This window comes from Maylandia zebra, linkage group LG2 (genome assembly GCF_041146795.1).
Source record: "Maylandia zebra isolate NMK-2024a linkage group LG2, Mzebra_GT3a, whole genome shotgun sequence".
Classification (NCBI taxonomy): Eukaryota; Metazoa; Chordata; class Actinopteri; order Cichliformes; family Cichlidae; genus Maylandia; species Maylandia zebra.
In genome coordinates this window covers 20,893,088-20,908,434 of record NC_135168.1, presented here as the reverse complement: position 1 = coordinate 20,908,434, position 15,347 = coordinate 20,893,088, and the positions used below count along the sequence as shown (strand labels likewise).

At 40.8% G+C, this 15,347-nt stretch overlaps 1 protein-coding gene across 2 annotated transcripts; it reads right to left on the bottom strand.

Annotated features, from left to right (window-relative positions):
- Window positions 1-5,527: 5,527 nt before the first annotated feature.
- ltc4s (leukotriene C4 synthase) lies at window positions 5,528-10,679 on the bottom strand. Of its 2 annotated transcripts, XM_004552038.4 has the most exons (5): window positions 10,504-10,679; window positions 7,027-7,126; window positions 6,756-6,826; window positions 6,577-6,658; window positions 5,528-5,808 (listed from the first exon to the last, which is right to left on the bottom strand). In XM_004552038.4, the coding sequence occupies exons 1-5, from the start codon at window positions 10,559-10,561 to the stop codon at window positions 5,667-5,669; spliced, it is 453 nt and encodes a 150-aa protein (XP_004552095.1). In that variant the 5' UTR covers window positions 10,562-10,679; the 3' UTR covers window positions 5,528-5,666. The 2 variants fall into 2 exon arrangements, with proteins under 2 accessions (XP_004552095.1, XP_004552096.1); XM_004552039.5 differs by lacking the exon at window positions 6,577-6,658 and having other exon boundaries at window positions 6,692-6,826; window positions 10,504-10,671.
- Between the last annotated feature and the right edge of the window lie 4,668 nt (window positions 10,680-15,347).

Sequence of the window (15,347 nt, the reverse complement as noted above, 5' to 3'; positions counted from 1 at the left end):
CTTAAATGAGTCATCACCACATGTCTGAGTATACTTTAAGATCAAATCGACCACTTTTAGAAGTTGTTTGTTTCTTTTTGTGGTCCATAGGTGTCTTTGTCCATTTTTTTTCCATAACCAGTTCCCCTCTCTTATGTGACCACATACAGATGCACCAGTGTCACATGGCTCCACCCGTGATGGGTGGTCAAATGTAGTTTAACTCGAGTCCCTCAACTTCTGACACTAGAACCTGACCCTTTAGGCTCTGAGTAAAAAGCAGGTTTTGTGCGTCATGTGACTATGAGTGACTCACAGGGAACACAAAAATATAACAATAAATAACATCAGAGATTAATGCTGCAGAAACTCATTAATATGGTGATTTAGTGCACAGAGCAGTAAAATAAACATGTTAATTCAAAAAAGTGCGCTCAAACTGGATCCATTTAAACATTCAAGCCTTCTGTCCGACAACCTGGTAAAGGAGACGTGGAAATCGCTTCAGGTTGTCTGCAGATCAAACTGAAATAATGTTATTGACTGATCATGTTTTCTGTAAGACTCAGAGACAAGTTGAACAGCATTCTGTCCATCACAGATGAATAGGTGCGCAGAGACACACAGTCTGTGCTGCTGTCTTGGTGATGTTTGTAAGGTGTGGCTTAACAAGCCTCGCATTTAAACTGTATTTAAAACGTGTTTTATGCTTCAGATATTAAAAAACTGTGATATCTTCCCTAAACGTAACAAAGTCTCTTTACTTAACGTTTGTTGTTTGTTTATGTGGAAGCTCAGTGGAAGCCAACTCAGGAGTTTAGCAGCTGTGCAACATTTTCCAGCTCCTCCTGAAGCTTTTCCAGACTGAGGAGGGACAAGTCAGGACCTCAGGTATCGTTTACCTGTTGGTAAACTCATAATCAGAGGTCACAGAGAGGCATGAAATTATTTTTACGTTGTTAGATGTGATTGTGAGCCTTTCTCAGACACCGGGTCTTAGAAATGTGTTTCGCTGGTGTTCAGGTGTTTGATGGCGAGCGATGGAGGCAGTCTGCGGTGCTGTCTCTGATGGGCGGAGCCTGAGAAGATGGCGCAGAGTGAAGCAGCTGTTGTTGGATGGAAAGTTATCCTGACGCTGAGAACAACAACTGCTGCTCCGCCGTCTGCCAAAGAGACGACGATACGCTAAAAATACACACAGGGCCGCATTCCACACATGAACCAGCGCACGCGCACTCGTGTGTGTATGTGTGTGTGTGTGATAATGTACAGGCTGTACAGACCTGGCTGCACCTCCTAATATAAACTCGAGCAGAGCTGCTCTATAAATAGTCTTCAGTTCTTTGTGGTGCAGATTACAGTTCGGCGTGAGAAAATTCAAACAACCTGAGTGACAACTTACTCACAATCCACCTCTGACCCACAGACATGTGAAAAACTAAGACAAAAGTCATTTAATAACTAGTGACTGATAGTTGCAACCTATCACCTTACAACTCTATGTAAATCCCTCCTGAAACGAGGGCAGAAATGGCTCCACGCGGGTAGAAGAGAGGTAAAAGTCAACACAGTGGGGGCTAAATATAGATCACGGTCATAGACTGCATATAAATGGATTGATGTTGTCACCATGATGCCACCCACTGTTTAGGGGCTGTTCATTTTGAAGACTCGACTTAGCATTTTGACTGCTGCCTAACCTACAGACTGTATGGGAGCATCAAACAGACACACATACCTGATGATTTAACGCTCAGTAGAATCTAAATAAAGTCCCAAAACTGGAGCTCAGACTGCTTTGATGGTCTCTTAGTTTAATTAATCTCACAGCAGCCAGATTATTGGTCAGATAATTCCATTAAAAAAGGCTCCAACAGCACAAACACGGTCCAGAGCTCCAGGTCAGGGACTCCAATTAGCTGAGGTGAAGACTAGCAGACAGCTAGCAGCTACAGCTGCCTGTCAGTCAAAGAGGCTGTCAGAAAGAAAACATTCACACCTGTCCAGGTGTTATAAAAGTTTAAATTATCCATAGAGACCAGAACAGTTGTTCTATCAGGCTGTAAACAGGTGTATGTCTGCTGTGAAGTCAGATATTTTAACGTGGGAGTCTGTGGGGACTGACTCACTGCTGGAGCCCCTGCTGGACGTTAGAGGAACTGCAGCTGTTGGTGCCTCAGCTTCATTTTCTTTTACCCTGCAGCTTGATGGCAGGTCTGAGTGTTACTGGTCAGGGCTCCTCTCAGCCTCCAGGTTGTAACTTGGTTCTCTCGTTTGGTGGATGTAAACAGCAGATAGAAAATAGTTCCTACATGAAAGTAAGAGATTTCGGTGTATTTTAACCAAGAGATGATTTTTATAGAGAGACATTACTGGTTTGATTAGCGTAACTTTCAGCTGATGGGAGATGCTTGTCTAGCAGACACTGAGCAGTTTACACCGACATGGATAAACAGCAGTGTGCTCCAGAGGAAAAATATCTACATCAGACTTCAGGACAAACACAAAACTATGTAAGATGTCCTCCTTTTTGTTGTTGGAGGCTTCTGAGAACTTCTTAAAGCTTTAATTAGAGCTGTTTTGTTCTGAAGGCAGCGTTCATATCACACTGCTCGACGTGACTCGGCTCTCCTCAGGCCGCTGGTCGGATGATCGGATTTTTCCAAATAAACAAACTGCGGACGCACACAAGAAAGATTTGATCTCCAACAGCCGGTCACTTCACAGTTTACAGGCTTATATCAGCTTCTGCTGCCTGGGGTTTTTACAAATAGACTACACTTGTGATACAAAGTAGTTTTGATTTTAAAGATGAATCCTCATAAACCAACAAAGACGCCTTTATCCTCCACAAACACAGATCTCACTGTTTTACCTTATAAATGTTACCTGAAGATCAAAGGCTGCAGGATTATCTTTGAATTATAAAACGTACATTTTTTTTCGTAGGACAGCAGAGTTTAATGAATGTATCGATCTCAGTATAAACCTCATGTCACAGATCTAATGCTGTTACACTTCTGGCTTTCATGACAGACGAGTCAGGCTGAAAACCAGCAGAGGGGTTTTACCCCTGCCTCCATAGACACTTATGCTTTAGGAGCCCCCACCCCTCTACACCCGATGGCAGCTGTGCTGGTGCGGTCCATGTTTTTTTATAGGTAGTAAGTGGAAATATCAGCCTGCGCCTGGATCACATTAACGGCCTGACTCGCTGGTTTAATTAACCGCACATTAACTGTAGAGATCTCAGCAGGAGCAGAGTTATGCTGGTTTTAATGTTTAAAGATGCTGCAGAAGCAAATAAAAGCACGGAAATAATCAAGATGTCACCTGAAGCTTCTTTTTAAGCTTCTGATAAACCTGAATGCGTTTTTGTGCAAAAGGACTGTGGGTTTCATGTCCACTTGTCCCTGAGGAACAATTACAGCAAAGAAAAAAAAATGTTTCAGTGCTCATACTGAAGACACACCTCAAATGTGGTAGAAATTTTGAACATTTTTACTTTTTAAGAACTGCTTATTCTGAAATCCTCCATATTGTTTCATTTATGTTTTTTAGAGGTGAGGCTGCGATGGTTTGAACTTGTGCTGAGGAGGCAGCATGGACATGTTGGACAAAGGATGATGAAGATCAGAGATGGGCTGTAACGCGTTACTGTAATCCGATTACTTTTTTCAAGTAACGAGTAAAGTAAGGGATTACTATTGCAAAAACGGTAATTAGATTACCGTTACTTTCCCATAGGAACGCTGTGTTACTGCGTTACTAAAACCTTGATTTTTTGCGAGAATGTCTCATGACAATGACGTTAGCAAGTGCGACGTTTGTGACAACAGCTGTGTGCAGATCAACAATGGATCACATATCGATTGTGGGAGAGAGTATGAGCGTGCAGCGTTTAAAGCGTGGAAGTACTAACCTTACTTTGAGTTTGATTCCATAAAAAGTGACAAAAACTTTAGCGTCCGTTGTGCGTGGGAAGAAAACTTCTTTTTACAGCCAAAAAAAACCCCTAAACTTCCAAGCAAGCAGTGCGCTACGACGTAATGGGAAACTCAGAGAAACTCGTGGATTCTTCCACTGACCACTGCGGCACACCTGCACCAGGATAAACCTCCGCCTACCCTACTCCTGCTTTACAGGTGAAAATAGAGCAAAAGGACCGCTGAGTCTTTGACTTTATTTTCTGCTGTGTTTTACTTGCATCTATTTGAAAGACTGAGTGTAAACACAAAAAAAAAATTATTTTATGTGCAGAAAATAGGTTTAAATATTAAACAAATTTCTTCCAGTCAGTGAATGTTGCATATAATTAAATGTTTGCATGATGCATAAAGTTAAAAGATTAAAACTAATAAAACAAGTTTTAAAAAGAGACTTTTCCATTTGATTACATTTTGTATGATGGATTATGCAGAAAACGTAGAATTGGGCTGAAAGATCTATCGCTTTATCACCTATTCAGGTTGTAAATCGTGTTTTTAAAAAGTAACTAATTAATTACTTTTGAAAATAAGTAATCAGTAAAGTAACGGGATTACTTTTTTGGGGAAGTAATCAGTAATTAGTTACTGATTACTTTTTTCAAGTAACTTGACCAACACTAATGAAGATGGAGCTCCCAGGCAGGAGGAAAAGGGGAAGACCTCGGAGAAGATTCATGGATGTAGTGAAGGAGGACCAGCAGAGGGGCTGGTTTCTATTTTAATCATCTCAGGACTCCTCAGCTTTACCTGCTGTTAGGCTCAACAAAAGTCCATCGTATTAATTTAAGGTTAGAAATAAGCACTATAGATTTGAGGTATGAAAAAGAGTTTTATAGTGAATTTAGAACTTGTTTTTAAACAAATTTTTATTTAAATATTAAAACAAATTAAAAAAATTATTTGTATGTTGATTGACTTAAAATCTGTTTTTCTCAAAATGATCAAATTATTCTTCATCTTCAGTGTTTATTACCCAGAGCCTCTATAAATGAAATGCTGCCACCTTGTGGCCAAAAACAGGAACGTGAGGACTGAAATGTGCTTTATAAAAAGGTCATATTTAATAACATGAAGTTAAAAAGGGCCAGTATGTGGGGGTGGGGGTGGAGCATTAGAAGAAAAAGAAAAAAAACTTTATGAATATTTATCAAAACAGTTAATTGTTATTTATTGTCAAAAGCATTGTTTCAGTTTGCTGGCTTTTGTTTGCCTTCCACTAAAATTCTGTTGTTAAATCAGTTCAACCATAAATGGAAATTGTAGGGGAGGTTCCTCTTTCTGTAAACACAGCGTTTCCTCCTTGGTGTGCTGTGTAAATATGACTGAAGATGTCCTGAAAGCACATTTATTAATTATAGATGCAAAACGAAAGAGTTTAAGTTTTAAATATTGACTACCCCCTTATATCCACTATAACAAGAACGGGGCTTTAGCATGCAGCGCTTTAAATTGTAGTTAAGTATTTTTACACCGTGGTGTCTGTCGTTTGAAATGAAGAAACTTTGAGGTCAAAGTCGGGGTGTGGTGCCCTCTGCTGGTGATCAACAGAAACTGACAGATGCAGATACATCATCTCTCTTTATTCCCTACTTTCAGGTTGATAACAGAATATTTAACGAACTGTATGAGAAATACAGAGATGAAGATCAGAGTAGAAGACAACCTCTCCTCCCTTTTGTCACTTCTTATCCTCCTCGGTCAAAACAGCCCGAAGATGGAGCAAAGTTCCTGCAGCAGGTCCATGTTCAGGTAAACTCGGCAGATTGTGAGGAAAATGCCAACAGCCGAGAACCCGATGAGAATCCAGAGAATCTGAGCGCAGAAGTAAAGTGGAGCCAGACTGAAAGAGACCAGAGGCATGAACAGTGTTGAGTCAGTTTACCTGTTACACACCTGCACAGGCAGAACTACTCACAGTAAGTCATTTACAGGAGGCAGAAAGCTCTGTTCCACCTGGTTGAATGAACATTTTAGATTTTAACTAGTGACTATTTTCTAAAAGTGTTAGCATTTTGACCACAGCCAAAAGAGGCCACATACAGATACTACAGGAATCAGCCTGTAAACATTTTCATTTCTTGCTGTAAAGTTAGACATTTTTACATGAGTCTATGCGCGAGCCTCTAGTGGACATTAGAGGAAGTGCAGAATTTAGTTTAAAAAAAAAAATACAAGCTTTGAAAAAACCAACATGACGAGGCATTCAGGGGACAGTCTGGATCTAAACAATCGCAGTCAAAATAAATAACCTTAGCTTGGTGATTTTGTACTCTTGTCCTGTTTGCATAGCTCAAAATTTTGATAGTTGCCGTTTGTCAGACTGATATATAATTTCCCTAGAGATTAATATAGTATGCCGATTCTGATGATGTCACACAGTTGGACATTTTTAACTCAGCGTTTAACTTCACTGTGAACATTTAAAATTCAATAACCCTGAGAGATCCCATCCTTCAGAGGGTATGAAAGCCAGAGCAGGAACTTTCCATAAAGTAAAACTCACATTTCATATGGGAGTTCCTGCAGTGCAAACGTTAGCATCAGTATAAGAATGATTTTAAACAGCGAGTGTATTTATTGTAATTGTAGGGGTTCTCATAGCTCTCACCGTCCCTGTGCAGACTCAGAATATCCTCTAAAGTAATTGAACCGTCCATATAAATAAAGCAAACCGCAGACTGAAGACAGACCTGAAACACACAGACACACCTTTAAATGTTTACCTTTTCAGGTCGTAAAGCGTACGTGTTAATGCTGCAGCAGCCTCTGTGGCTTCTGTCGCCTCACCTTGGCTGAAGAATACTCCAGATAGCCACAGCACGGTGATGAAGATGGGGAAGTACTCTGAGCAGTTTGCTCTAAACACAAAGGACAACAAAACTAACCGAAACTAAGTGGTAAAACACTACACACCACAGCCTCCAGGGGGCACCAGAGGCATCCCTTTCATTCTTACCAATTTATCAGGTAAAATTTCGTCCCTCCAAAATTGAAGGGTCCCCACAGGATTTTAGTAATACAAGTACATGCATAGACAAACAGACACAAAGGGGCTCACTGAGCTCTGAAGACCCTCTCAAATTCTGGTGGTCCAGTGGTGGCAGGTGGAGACACTGAATACTTCCTCCTGGCATAAATTACCTGGAGAGAGAAATAGGCTAAAAACATAAAGAACACATTTTAGTGCACATTACACTTTAATTACATGAACATTGTTATTTTTTTCAAATGTTAAATAAAAGATGGCTTCATGAGCTGTCCTTCACACAGCTTCTGCTACACAGACCAAAGTACACACCATGCTGCTCATCTATGCAAATTTTATTTATAAAAGCTAAAAAAATAAATAAATAAAGTGGAAGCACGAATGCAGTGAGGGCTGTGAACGCCAGGTGTCACATGTACAGATAGTGTTAAAAATACTCTGTTAAAGTACTGACTCAACTCCTTAACTCAAAGTAAAGAGTAGCGACTCTAAAATGTAGTCTTGAAAGTAGCTCTTTGGAGGACGTTTCTACCAGCTATGTGTGTGCAGAGCTAACTCAACCTTGTGCTAGATTAATGTAATAAAATATTAGATTAACAAACGTGGCCTACATTTTAATTCTCATAAATATTCAACTTGAATCAGATCAGCAGAACATGAACAGAGAAAGAGGAAAATTTAAAAACAAAAAAATATTTTCCCTTGCCTACATTGTAGAGGGTGACTTTGGCCCTAAACAGAAAGTGTACAGTCAGGGGTTAAAGTGGATTCAGCAGGTTAAGGAACCCTAAAAATTGGACACACCAATCTGTAATGGCTCAGCGTGGGGGGAAATCCTAAGTCACAATTTCTATTGAGAGCTGCAGTAGATTTTCTTAATGTACAAGCTGTGATCAGCTGTTTTAAATCCATCACAGTACAGCAAAGTAACCCATTTAACCCCTGCACTAACCTGCAGATGATTTTCATGCAGCTTTTAAATAACAGTCAGTAAAACATAATGTCACATGTACAGACCCAATATGCAATTTAAAAACACGATGACTATGCGTATATACTTTAAATTGCCAGTGAATCAAATACCACTGAGCAGTCTTTAATTTAAGCCCTCTCCTTCCTCTTCTGTCCTTCTTATCCTTCTCCATCTCTGCATTATTCGCTCCCTGTGAAATAAGCAGCTGGCCTTTAGCTGCCAACACACTGACAGTGCAGGGCTACCTCCATGCTGAAGTACCTTATGGACATCTGCAGTCGGCTAACTGCAGCCCCTGATTTTGCACTTGCTCATCTCTTTTAACCCTCTACTGCATGACTTTTTAATTTTGGGGGAAAAAAATATTTCTCCCTATTTTGGGGGAGCTTTAGGGTCCCTAATAATAATATATCAATCATAAAATTTGACAACCTGCTCCCCCCCCCAAACAGATATTGGTTTGTTGCTTAAAGGCAACACGGGTAGTAAAACGCCAAGTTATTCTATAATAAGTTGTATTAGTACAACAAGGATGAACAAATAAATAAACAACAAACAAACAATGTAAACATTTCACAAAACAATAAAACACCAAAATACATCCAACATTTGACCCTAACCCCATGCACATGCGTGCGTGCACACACACACACACACACACACACACACGTTGTGTTTCCATCACTTTTGGGGACATTACATTAATTTAATGGAGACTTAACCTGACTCTACCCATCACAAGTCCCTGCCTGAACCTTACCCTAACCCAAGCCTTCGTAGGCGAGACCTCAATGTGAGTGTGTAAACAAATTTGTGTCCCCACAACAATAAGTAATACATGACCACATACACTGACACCCACACAGCAATATTGGTATGGCAGGGATCAGGCCCACACAATGTGCTTACACATGGCCCACATATCGCAATGAATAACGGCCCTTTGGTGGCCCAGACCTGGTTTGCCAGAGGTAATCCACACATGGGCCAGCACAAGGCCAGTTTCAGACACCCTGGTCGTCCTGTGCTGGCCCATGTGTGGATTACCTCTGGCAAACCTGATCTAGGCCACCAAAGGGCCGTTATTCATTGTGATATGTGGGCCATCTGTAGGTGGTGTGCAGCCACGGGCCAGTTGTAGACACACTGCTGGCCCTGTGCTGGCCCGGAACGGTTTCAGCTCTGGCCCCAGATGTCAGCATAATGTGTACCTTAATCAAGCCATGCAATAACAACAACATGTGCCAGAACATGCAAAACAGTGCAAAAGTAACATGCCGAAACTCTGTTCAGACAGTGAATGGACTGATTTTTATGTAGCGCTTTTCTACTCTCCCAGATTACGCAAAGTGCCGGCTTGATACCAGATCCTGGCCAGACCTGCTTGCTATGTAGGCACTAACACACACACAGACACAGTTACTTTACCAACTGACCCCTGAGCTCCTAAGTGTCCCTCAAACCTCATTCAGGGATCCACTCCTCTACTTCACTGTCACTCCCTGAATGCTCACTGTCCTCACTTTCTGAGGACAGAAAGTGCACACTCCCTTGGTTTCCTTGCATAAAAAGTTTTTGCATCCATGTCCTGTAATTATGAGTAGATTGTAAAGTAAAAAAATATTGACTATGATCACATAAATGCACACAAACACATCTCTACACACATATCCAAATGCATTATATTGCCTGAAAAAAAAAAAAAAAAAATTGGGCTAACTGCACAGTGTTGCCTTGAGGCAACGAATGAAAATGAACAGTTTTACAGTATAAATAAATTTTAAAAAGTAGAACAAACAATCAAATATGCTTCTTAACATATTCATGCACATACAAGTATTTTTAATATATATTTATTTCACTATAAACATGTAAAATTGTGATCTTTATCTTGCCTCCTAATGGAGATGTCTCTCATGTAGTGCAGCTTGCAGAAAGGAGCCCTTCCCCAATCAAAGTCACACCACCTTCAACTCCACATTTTATTGGAAAGAGATGTGCCTGGTAGCATTGTTTGGGGGGGGGAAAAGTTGTTGTTTTTTTTGAAGGGCCACCGTAAGGCATGAAAATGTGGTTTGTTGCCTCAGGGCAACGCTATGCAGTAGAGGGTTAATGCCACACCCTCAAGTACAGATATCCGGAAATTTTACTGTAAAGTAACGAAGTACAAATACTTCGTTACTTCCCACCTCTGGTGTACGCTGACATGCAAACACAGGAATTCAAACTGCTTTAAATACCACAAACATAAAACACGTGTAAACAGAATTCAGGAAATAAAAAGGCGTAAAACAGTAACCGAGCTATAGTGGAAAAGAAAAAGATTCAAGCATCATGACCGGTTAAATCACCGTGTTTAACTTTTTTGTGCATTTATAATTTTAAAACTGACGAGGTCTGAAGACGGCCTCGACTATGAAAACAGCACCAGCTGAGCCGTTTCTCGAGTCTGCAGGCTGGAACAATTTAAAACGGTCATAAACATACAAAACGATGTAAAACTAAACAGGAAGGAGAAAACAACGTTTAGAATGATCATTTAATCCCAGTAAGAAGTCGTGTCACAAAAAGCTTACCTTGCTCCAGGACGCCCAGCAGTGTCACGGCGCCGAGCCCGACCAGCTCCTCCATCATTTACAGAGTCAGACAGGTGAGACATACACACACCTGGTCTGCGAGGACAGGTGTAATGCCAAGTAGCTCGTCTCGATAGAATTTATCTGCGTCGGGAGCGCGCACTGGGCAGGGAGAGCGGACCCAGTCGACTCCGCCTCCATTCCAACCACACCAGACCTGGAAGTAGCGACGTTTTACTTTAGTGAACAGGTGAGTGTCGTTACATTACAGTTCAGTTTGTGGGTTACAAGAGAGGGAGGGATTATTTTGGGCTTGACTCCATCTTCGAGCATCCACAGCAGACTCAACATATTCATGTTCTCATCTATAAATGCAGACACTGTTTACTGACATCAGGTTTCTTATTTCATTCCACACTGCCAGAATTATTTACACATCTTTAAGATTATGATTAGTTACTGCTCTTGATCTTTACCTTTTTAAGTCCCCCCCCCCCCCCCCCACACACACACACACACACGGTTGTAACAGACTGACCCTGCCACAGTCGGTTCCCTGTGTCCAAATCATGGAGAAACAGTGTCCACCATTCTTGATTTTTAACTCAAACGCTTCTTATGGCTTCTTAATTTTGGAGGTTTTAGCAGTTTTGATTCCCAGTTAGCTACACAATTGGAAGTAAAATGTCATCTCTGAACAGATGGCTATGGAAAATATTTTACAGTTCATCTTTAAAAGGGACAATGTCTCTTTTGTATCATTTACAAAAACAAAAACACCAACATTTGATTTTGTTACAGCCTTAACATTTCCCTTTTAACAGTTTAAATTAACTGTAGTCATTAGCTGCAGTAATAAGTATTTTCACAGGGCATTTGTTTTTTTCTACAGATGACCTGACCAACCTCTGTCACTAAAAAGAGAAAAAACAAAAAGACAAAAACAAAAAAGAAAACTCATGACACTGATGACAGCTGGGTAAACTTAAAACTGTTGTCAGGCGGTTACAAGAAATCCCTGGAAATTCAAGGCTGACCCTTTAAAAAAACAAAAACAAAAACAAAAAACCCAAAACAAACAAAAGGAAAAAAAACAGATTCAGTGTGACAGGTGTGTCCGCGATGGTTCCACCAGCTCTGTGTGGAAAGCGCAGCTTTCTGCTGTTGGTACATCAAAGAGTAATGCCACAAATTGGCTGGAAGTAGGTGACAAGCAAGGAGTTTAAATAAAAGTCTAATTATTTCATATTTAAGTAAACATAACCTAACCAAGAAAAAGATGATCAAAAGGTTGATGTCAGGTGGAGTGGAAGAGCAGTTCATCTGAGCCAGTTTTTAATAGCCTGCAAGACACAAGTGACCTGCATTAGCTAACACTCGACCCCCCCCCCCTTCATAAAAATCAATATCACTTCCTGACGATACATTCTCCGGCTCTGATAATATAGACAGTAAACTGCTCAAAGTTGCAGCCAAGTTTGTGTCCCTTCCTATATGTCACATATTTAATAGATCTTTGGCATGCAGCTTATTTCCGTTGCAGTGGAAAGAATCGAAAATAATTCCCAATAATTCCCATATTTTTTGGGAACGCAGGCATCTGTTTAACCCTTGTATGGTGTTCGGGTCTGTGAGACCCGTGTTCATTTTTCTTCAAAAGAAAAATCAAACAATTAATTATTTTTTCACGTGTAAATGTGTTGTGTCTTTCCACTCACTCCACTTGATTATAACTGATTTATTTATAACATTTTATATAAAAGAAAAACGAGAAGCACATTAATTCATAAATGTGATCTAACAAAGGTAAAGGGAAAAAATTAACCATGTTTGCTGTTCATATGTCTTGTAATTGGGATGAAGTAAACATCTGTTGAGTAATTTAACATAAAATTGTTTGATAGTGTTAATTTGGAAAGCCAAAACTCTAGCGGGTCCACCAGACCCATGAACACTGGCTGAGTAACAAAAATACGAACACCACACAAGGGTTAAAGCAAATGGATTTAATTTTAACAAGTCAGGGGTGAAACTGTTCACCTCCAACTTGTTTTATTCCATACGTCATCCATCTGTGCTTGGTGCCAAGGCTGAGATAAACGAGGAGTTATCTCATAAAGAGGAACAAACAGTACTCCAAGAACAGACAAAGCCCAGCAGAAACCTTGAGGAGGAGCTCCATCTGCCCCCACCCGGGAAGAGCCTCAGAAAGGAGAGACATCTGAGGCAAGAAGAGGGGTCCCTATTTGCCTCCAACTCTCTCAACAACACCAACGACCAGGACCAGGGACCACGATCTTCCCCAGTCCCCCAAACCCCTGACAGGCCATCACCCCCATCACCCCCCCCCCCCCCCCTCCCTTTCTCCCTCCTCCCCACATGATGGAGCGGGTCAATGCTGGGCTCAGATCTACCCCCCGGCCCAATCCCTTTTTGTCCCCCATAAACCCCCCACCAGAGCAGCCAAAGGTTCACCATCGAGCCCCGCCCTCAACAGAGCAATCGAAGTCACATTGCCCAGCCTCGCCCCCCTTAGTTCCTCCTTACCACCTTCATGCTCTGTCTCCGCAGTCTGATGTGTGAAGGGTCAGGGCTGCGAGGATTATGGCTGGAGGAGGAGGGGTTGCTGTCTTATTTAATGAATCATTTCAATGTAAGCAGCTATCTCCTGGAAGTTTTCAGTCTTTTGAATATGTGGCTTTACAGCTGAAGGCCCCATCCAAAGTTGTGTTTCTTAATGTTTACAGGCCTCCCAAATACTGCACAGACTTTTTTAATGACCTTAGTGAACTGCTGTCTGTGATCTGTGTTGATTTTGACTGTGTAATTATTGCTGGGGATTTTAACATCCATGTGGACAACCCTCAGGACAAAGGGACTAAAGACCTGAGTAACACTCTGGGCAACTTTGGGCTGACTCAGCATGTAACAGAGGCCACACATAATAGAGGACACACTCTTGACCTACTGCTCTCCAAGAGCCTGAGCATTTCAAACATTACTGTGTCTGATGTGGGCTTATCTGATCATTACTGTGTTTTCTTTGAAAGTAAAATCTCAGCTCACACAAATATATCAACAGCAGTGATCACAAAACGGTGTATAACTGAACACAGTAGTGCAATTTTTAACCAGGTCTTCCCATTAACACCTGACCTGTCCAAAGGTTCAGTCAATGAGCTCGTCAATAGCTTCAATGTTAAAATGTTAAATGTTATGGACACTATTGCTCCCATTAAGGTGAAGGTTATCTCTGGAAGGAAAAAGTCTCCATGGAGAAACTCCACACTGGTGAAAAATGAAAAAAGAGAGTGTAGGAAAGCTGAGCGCAGATGGAGAAAAACAAACCTCCAGGTTCACTATGACATTTATAAAGAGAAACTTCACAATTATAATTTACAACTGAGGAGTGCAAGGAGGTCCTACTTCTCTGACATCATCACTAAAAACAGCCATAATGCTCGGGTCTTATTTTCCACAGTTGACAGGCTAACAAACCCTCCTGTGCCAGTGGCAGCTGAACTTCATTCGACCATGGCCTGCAATGACTTTGCCAAATTCTTCACAGAAAAAATCCAAAAGATTAGACAAGCAATTGGTACATCAACAGCAGATCCAGGATATGTACTGTGTCCACCGAAAAACTGTTTAAACACCATGAAACAGTTTCACCCTATTAACAGCAAAGACCTGGAGGACATCTTAGGTCAACTGAACTCCTCCTCTTGCTGTTTAGATGTCCTGCCAACAAGTTTTTTCAAAAAGGCTCTTGGTAAATGCATTGAGGAAATTAATGACTGGTTGTTCCACAATTTTCTCCAGCTAAACAAAAACAAAACTGAGGTAATAGTCTTTGGTGCCAAAGAAAAACGATTACAGGTCACCAGAGAACTTCAATCTATACACCTAAAAACCACAAACCAGGCGAGAAATTTGGGTGTAGTGATGGACGCAGACCTAAACTTAGAAAAACACATTAAGACAATAACAAAATCAGCTTACTATCACCTCAAGAATATAGCAAAGATAAAAGATCTGATGTCTTAACAGGACCTGGAAAAACTAGTCCATGCATTCATCTTCAGTATGCTTGATTGCTGTAACAGCATCTTTACAGGTCTACCTAAAAAATCAGTCAGACAACTACAGCTCATTCAGAACTCTGCTGCTCGAGTCCTCACTAAGACCAAAAAAGTGGACCACATCAGCCCAGCTCTGAGATCTTTACACTGGCTGCCTGTCTGTCAGAGGATAGACTTTAAAGTTCTGATGCTGGCCTATAAAGCTCTGAATGGTTTAGGACCAAAATACATCAGTGACCTCCTGACCCAATATGAACCTTCCAGATCCCTCAGGTCATCTGGATCCGGTCTTTTATCAGTTCCCAGAGTCAGAACCAGACACGGAGAAGCTGCATTCAGCTTTTATGCTCCTTATATCTGGAACAAACTCCCAGAAAGCCTCAGATCAGCTGAAACACTCAGTTTATTTAAATCCAGGTTGAAGACTCACCTGTTCTCAGCTGCATTTGAATAAAGCACCAAATCCACACTTTTAAGCTTAAATTTCAAAACTTACATTTTAACTACTGATTTTATCTACTGTTCTGATTTTATCTGTTTTGATTTTATATACTGTTGTTTGTTTGTTTGTTAATTAGTTAGTTTGTTTGCTTGTTTTAATCAATTTTAAATCATGCTTTTTATTTGTTTTTGTTTCTAATGTCTCTGTAAAGCACTTTGAATCACCTTGTTGTTGAATTGTGCTATACAAATAAACTTGCCTTGCCCATTCCTAAAAACAAGAATGACATTTTTAATGGTGTCAATAGCAGACCTATTAGT

What these genes read in the sequence shown, in the direction of transcription:
- ltc4s (XM_004552038.4), bottom strand. Translation starts at nt 10,561, where the DNA reads ATGATGGAGGAGCTGGTCGGGCTCGGCGCCGTGACACTGCTGGGCGTC. An exon ending in GAGAGGGTCTTCAGAGCTCA is followed by an intron (nt 6,827 to 7,026) that starts GTGAGCCCCTTT and finishes CTTTGTGTTTAG; the next exon opens with AGCAAACTGCTCAGAGTACT. An exon ending in TGGAGTATTCTTCAGCCAAG is followed by an intron (nt 6,659 to 6,755) that starts GTGAGGCGACAG and finishes TGTGTGTTTCAG; the next exon opens with GTCTGTCTTCAGTCTGCGGT.